The sequence below is a fragment of the Crocodylus siamensis genome, chromosome 3 (assembly GCF_052110815.1).
Source record: "Crocodylus siamensis isolate JL-2025a chromosome 3, ASM5211081v1, whole genome shotgun sequence".
Lineage (NCBI taxonomy): Eukaryota > Metazoa > Chordata > Crocodylia > Crocodylidae > Crocodylus > Crocodylus siamensis.
In genome coordinates, this window is record NC_143397.1 from 135,946,153 (window position 1) to 135,953,110 (window position 6,958).

Here is a 6,958-nt window from a genome sequence, read left to right on the forward strand (position 1 = left end):
TTGTCAAAACCTGATGTTACTGTGCCTATACTATGAAACTGTGTGGATCTTCATTGTCAGTGATGGCTTTCTCTAGTGCAGGGATGTCAGACTCGTCCGTGGGCTAGATTAGGAGTATGGCTGATCCATGGACTGGAACTGTAACACGGGTCCATGTTGCCCATCTGATAGGGCTGCCAACTGAGCTGGAAATTGTCTTGGCTCCTGAAGCTGTGGGACCTGCCACTTGTCCAGCTACCAAATGTCTGACCTGTAGGCCAGATGGTGTGACTGTGCACTCTGGATCCAGTTTGTGCTGTGGGCCAGAAATTTGATGGTGAGATGGGTGGAGGCCACCACTTGCCCTGCCACCAAATTTTTGGCTCTGTGGGCAGTGCTGAGCTAGATAACAAAGCTCTGTGGGCTGGATCTGGCCTGAAAATCATATCTTTGATACCTTTAGTGTTTCAACAACAACACTAGAGACAAAGAATCAATAAAATATTTGAAACAATAATAGATCTTAGCCCTTTCTCAAAATGGCATGTACCTGTAATCTGGGATCCATATGGTGCTTGGCTTGTACATTAGCTTGAGAGGAACTTCTCACTGGGGAAGGGTGAGGGCAAGTTCTATTCCCTTCCCCCTTCCCCTGCCCAAATAGAAGAGACTCGTAAAAGTTAACATTACTTCAAGTAGTCTTTATATTACTCTTATTAAAGTACTGGTTCCAAAGTGTTGGAGGAGCTCTTTAGGGGTCAGAGGGGATAGGTGTGGTGGTAGAGGATCATCCAGGAGCCACTTGCAACAACAGTTGTCCATATACCAACCCCAGGAATGAAGTGAATAAAGTTTCTTTTAGTTTGGAATGGGGGAAGAAGCACCTACTTAAATAAATTCTCGGGTAATACCTTCCTCACTTTGTCCTCTGCACGTTTTTCAGTCTGTATGCAAGTCTTTCTCAGTTCTTCCTCTTGAAATATCCCTCTATGAGGTTGGAATGTATCGTGTTCTTGAACCACCACCCCCTATTTCCCACCCCCACACACACACGTACACAAACTGTTCAGAATCTGGACTAGAGATTATACACTAGAACACAAAATTGCCTACTAAAGAGATATTGCCTGAATGTGCCCAAGTATTTATGATCATCTTTACATGTGCTGTGGGGGGCGGTGCTTTAATTAGAGTACCCATCATGTCTTGTGTATTCAGTGTCCTGTGCTTCAACATGGGAGTGGGAGCACTTTAACTAAAGCATGTTCAAGCTTTACTTAACATGCCCCTGCAGCCATGTTGAAGAGTGGGGGTGCTGAATACACATGACACTGGCTGCTGGTGTGTGCTAATTAGCGCACTTTAGGAGACTCTATTAATAGTCTGCTCTGACGCATGTTAACTAGCAAGCTTCAGGCATGTATATAAATTTACCCTATGACATCCATGAGTCCTCTTTATAGTTACTTTCTGCATGAGCAGAAGTCATTTTTGTTCTCCAGAGAACTTGGAGGGAGGCACAGAGCATCCTAACAAGAATAATCTGAGATGTCTAGTGAATTTTACTGTAACCAGAAAAAAATGATTTCTAGAGTACTGCATGTGTGATGTGTACCAAATCTGTCTCTCTTCCCTGTGCCCTTTCATGCTAATGAACAGAGAAGCTTGTCTGCATGATTCTATTTCCTGAGACAGATGAACAGCATGAAGAAACAATGGCATAATGTGCTAAGACAAACTGAAAAAATGACTTGTCCAGCTAACAACTTTCTCAGTTTCTCATAAACTGAATTTCATTTAAAGTTTTTTTTTTATACTACCATAGACATTTATCTTAGACTTTGACTTTCCAAGGCTGTTGAAGGAAATTGTACTATGTACTTGTAATCCTGCTGTTGTCCATTTTGCAGTGCTTCTAGTTAAATTTTGTGTCTTTATTCTGTGTTGAAAGCCCTTTCTGTGTTCTTCTGTCTCCTTGGCTAAAACTTGCCTTACAAAGAAATTGGTCTGGCAGTAGTTCTTGTGTTAGATTTTGTGTTAGAAAATTATATAACGTCTTATGTTCAAAATATGTCTCTTCTGTTAATAAACCATCAAAATTGTGCTTGATGGTTTATAGGTACCTATAATCTATTATAAGTACTTGTGTTTATAGGTCACAACAAACTAATTTCTAAGTTTTACCCTTAAATAACTCATTCTTTCACAAACCTGTAGTATATGCTGAACAAACCAAACTACTTATTGGATGCAAAAAATATTTTTACTTAATGTTTGCTTTCTATATTAGGAATCAGACAAATGTCAGAAGAATGCACACTGCTGTGAAGCTCAATGGAGTAGTACTTAATAAGTCACAAGATGCCCAGCTAGTTTTACTGAACATGCCTGGACCTCCAAAAAGCAAAAAAGGGGATGAAAACTGTATCCTAAACTGTACTGATACAATAATGATGTGAAACATCGTCATTTATTACAAAAAAGTGTATGCATGCATGTGTGTTTGACATAACATTAGTTACAGTTTTCTCTTTGTAACTTTAATTTTTAAAATTATAATTAATACTTTGCTATATAGGGTAGTATATGTGTAGTTTTATTTTTTGTATGTGTGCATGTGTATATGTATGTGTATATATAAAGTAAGCATAATAAGATCACATAATTGTATGCTGTTAACATTTTTGTTAATGAAAACTGTTCCTTTTAAGAACAGCATGTGCAGATGTAAAGGTAACCAATAGGGCTGTGTGAAACTTAAGTCCCTGATTTGATATGGCAGAGAATTGGCCCAATTCGGTGGCCAAATCTCTGAATCAAATCAGAGGACCCTTTAATTTCTCCAAATTGATTCGGACATAGACACAGCTTTAAATGTTTTTCCTACGTACCTCTAGGTAGGAGTCGGTTTGTGAGTGCTGCAATGCTGGGGCACATGTAGAGTCCCACAAAAGCATGGGGGGGCTCCCCAGTGTGCTCAGCAGCAGACCCAGAAGTGGACCAGAAGGACTTCCAGTCCACTTCCAAGTCCACTGGGGAGCATACAGGAAAGCCTCCCTGTGCCCCCCTGGGTCTGCCAGGGGATGTGGTGGGGGGGCCCAGGGCACTCCCTGGCAGACCCGTAAGTGGGCCAGAAGCACTCCACTGAGCACGTGGAGGCCCCGCACTCTTCTCCATCGGCCCCAGCACCACAGTATTCACAAGCCACGCTGGTGCCTTGAAGTATGTAGAAAAAACACTTAACTTCATGTATGTCCGAATTACTGATTCTCTGAACCAAATCTTCAGATTTGGATTTGGCTAAGTCGAATCGGGGACAGTGATCTGAAACAATGCATTTAACCACTGTCCCTGATTCAGGCTAAATCCAAATTGAATAGGGCCCACTTGACACACCCCTAGCAATCAAGAGTGTGGGCTAGGTTTTATCTTTATTTAATAATAGTACTGTGAAAGTATCACAGTTGTTTAAAGTTAAGATTTTTAAATAAAAGCTTTAGTAATAAATACCTTTAACACTGTTTTTTAATAGTTCAGGGTGAGAGGGGGATTAGAGGACATTGTACAGATATGCAGCAGAAGTCCAGAGCCTTTATTCCTTCATTTTTATCTGTGCAGTCAGGCTGCATGCATGATTGGGACGAAAACCCCAATGGTTCTAAATGTATTACAATTTCAGTATTTTTTTAAAGGCAACTTTTTCTTCTTTTTCTGTAATTGTGTAAAGCCTTAACTTATTTGCCTGCCAGACATGGAGTTCTTGGAAGTTCTGACAGACGGTCTGAACAGGGTTCTTCTGGTGCGTGGTGGTGGACGTGAAGTGATCACCATTTACTCTTAATGCCATTACTGACTGGGCAAAGATTTTCTTGTGGTTGTGTGAACAGTTGTAATGAGATTTCCTGGGAACTTGAAATGATACACCAGCTGAATCTTATTAGTATGCGTTCTGCTTTCCTTCAGAAAAAGCTTTCTGGAAGGGTTTCTTGCATTGAAAATGTCTTTGTCAAAGAAATGTACATATTGCATTATTTAATAAGTGGCAGGGATCAGTATAGTGTTTGTCTGGAAAAAAAGCAGCCATTTTTAATGATCTTGAGAAGGCCTAGAGGGGAAAAAAAAAGGTAATTTTCATACAAGATGAAGTAGTTAACATTTTCAATGTATAAAAGGATATGACCTAAAAGTAGATGATGGCATGAGGATTTAATGAACAAATCGGGCAAGATCTGACAAAAAGATATGGTCTGATTTTATTCTCTCTTCTGAACCAAAATGCTGCTATTGCGTATCTGTTACGGTGGTAGTCATAGTTTAATTTTAGCTGCCCTGCTTCATTGTTCACATTTGTTTCTGAAGTGGGCACAATCATTTGACACTTTGTATTTGACATTGGAATTACCTGAAGGAATAACTTGATTTCAAAATTGGTTAAATAATAGTCCAGAATTTGGCTGTGACCAGCAGCCCTGATTCCATTAAATGACCTTTGTATACTGTAGGAAAACTATGTGAAGTCACCCAGAGTCCCATGATGGTAGTCTTGCTTCCCTGCTTTGTGGAGATGGTTTTCAGGTGATGGTAAGGCTGCTCTATCTGCTTTCGCACATTGTACACAGTGGCACACCCAGGGTTCCCTGGGTAGCAAATGGCTCCATGGTAGTTGTTAGAGCTGGTGGTGCCTTTTGGAGCAGTCTTTCCACTACTGTTTTGCAGTTCTTAATTGCACCAAGCTCCCCTGGCTGCTGGACACATGCAATGGGAGGGGAACAACTGAGCACAGCACTACACAGCATAGCATTAGCTTTCATTTGCCACATATCTGTTTTACCTGGTGGCAGGTGAGGAATTTAGTTTAACACACTACTTTGCAATATTCTGATTCAGATGATAGTATGAAAGTGTGGAAAACACGGAGGCTTCCTTTGGACATTCAAGTCTCATGATCTGCTCTACGTTCAGGCACAGCTGCCATATTTCTGGGTTATTCTCAAAATGAAGTCTGATATTCTGAAAAATGCGGTATTTATAAATTACATAAATGATTAAATGAATAACTTGCCACTTGAGCTGTGAGATTTGTTGTTTAATTAACATTTATTATAGTTCACATGCATATGTGTTTTAATAGTTATTTTTAACTTTTTGTCAATGATGCACCTCTGCATTCGAGTGTTTTGTGAAATATAAAAATATTTCCTTTCTTCCTTCCTCCCCCATCTTGCAAATTAACATGTCAACTGTTTTGACTACTAGTGTTGGCTGATACTGAAAATATCTGTTGGATACATAAATCATAATAGCACCAAAGGAATGTGCTGGTCTAAAAAAGGTGTATCGTAAATGCACTGAAGACATATAGTGCAATATGTAAAAATAAATAAACTAATTTTGATAATAAAAATATTTTTTAAGATCTGCCAATATATTTTCAGTATAAGCTTTTCAGCGGAATATTTTCTATAAATTTGCATTGATGAAGTATAGTTTCAGTTGTAGATAATGTGCTTTTTAAAACTAGCATTCCACTTGTGTCAATTTTTCACTCTTTGTATGCTGTTTGAGAACACTGTAATGACTGTTGTATCAAAGTCTTGGTAGAGCAATGCTTTTTACAGATACTTACATATTTTATATCTTAGATATTAATGTAATATTCCAGGCCCTGTTCTGACACATTTGCTATAATGGTTTTCCCAAAGTGTATTCAAAACCTGTATGTTTTCAGTTTAATGCTGCTTTTCAACTCTCTGGTGTAAGATATTAGATTACATGGAGTAGTTTGAGTTCCAGACTCTAAATAATATGTATGAATGTAACACATGCCTTGGATTGTTTTGTTATAAGAATTAACTGGATATAGTGTCTATCAGGGGAAAAAAAACTCAGCAAAAATATTGATTGATTTCACACCTTTTCAGAATGCATTTGATTGTATTCATAAGATTCAATATTGCCACACAAGACTTGAAACTAAATTTTCAAAAACAGTAAATGTATATTTTTTCTTTAGTGTAACTAAATTGTAATGAAGAAAGCTTGCATTGTGTTGAATGTGTAAGTAAAAACCTAGACATGTTTAGATATGAACCAGAGGAGAAAGTACTCACCTTGATGCATTACTATCTGTTGTTCTCCATTCATTGGAATGGAAGTAGGAGTTTACAAAATCAATGGTCTTTACTGTATGCAAATATGAAGTTTTTTCCACTAAGTTTTTTATGTGAAAAAGTATAAGTCCATAAAAGAAATGTTATGAAAATTAAGCAAATGAATCATGGCTAATAAAAACAAAAAACATGTGACTGCCTATATATTGTGGACCTACAACTTATTTATTTGTCAAAAATAGATCGCTTCTGTTGCCTTAATAGGATATTATGATATCTTAGAAATTAATGTAATATTCCAGGCCCTGTTCTGACAGATTTGCTATAATGGTTTTCCCAAAGTGTATTCAAAACCTGTATGTTTTCAGTTTAATGCTGCTTTTCAAGTCTCTGGTTTAAGATATTGAATTACATGGAGTAGTTTGAGTTCCAGACTCTAAATAATATGTATGAGTGTAACACACGCCTTGGATTGTTTTGTTATAAGAATTAACTGGATATAGTGTCTATCGGGGGGGAAAAATCTCAGCAAAAACATTGATTGATTTCACACCTTTTCAGAATGCATTTGATTGTATTCATAAGATTCAATATTGCCACACAAGACCTTTTTTTTTATCTCTGTATCATTCTTTTTTTAATTTGTAAATGTGCTTTTTATAAAGAATATAATATGTCTATTCAGGCTTAAGCAGGTGTTAACACATGGATAAAAATGTTACTAAGTCTGTATAATACATGGTACTCTTAAAGGAAAAAAAAGTGACAGGTGAAGATCCACATTGGTACTATCTGTGCATAACAGATATGTTTATTGATGCATATTTTTGGTTCATGATTTTGGTGGGGGATTGTGGGAAGAGAGAAAT

The 6,958-nt window shown here is 37.7% G+C and overlaps 1 protein-coding gene across 3 annotated transcripts in view; it reads left to right on the forward strand.

The window, feature by feature from the left end:
• SLC12A7 (solute carrier family 12 member 7) overlaps positions 1–6,289 on the forward strand; it is a 147,823-nt gene extending 141,534 nt beyond the window's left edge. For all 3 annotated transcript variants that reach the window (XM_090039288.1, XM_090039290.1, XM_090039291.1), the window contains 2 exons: positions 2,270–2,403; positions 3,729–6,289. In XM_090039288.1, coding sequence (XP_089895414.1) covers positions 2,270–2,403; positions 3,729–3,820 — 226 coding nt within the window. In that variant the 3' untranslated portion in view covers positions 3,821–6,289. The remainder of the gene's footprint in view (positions 1–2,269; positions 2,404–3,728) is intronic.
• Positions 6,290–6,958: the final 669 nt, after the last annotated feature.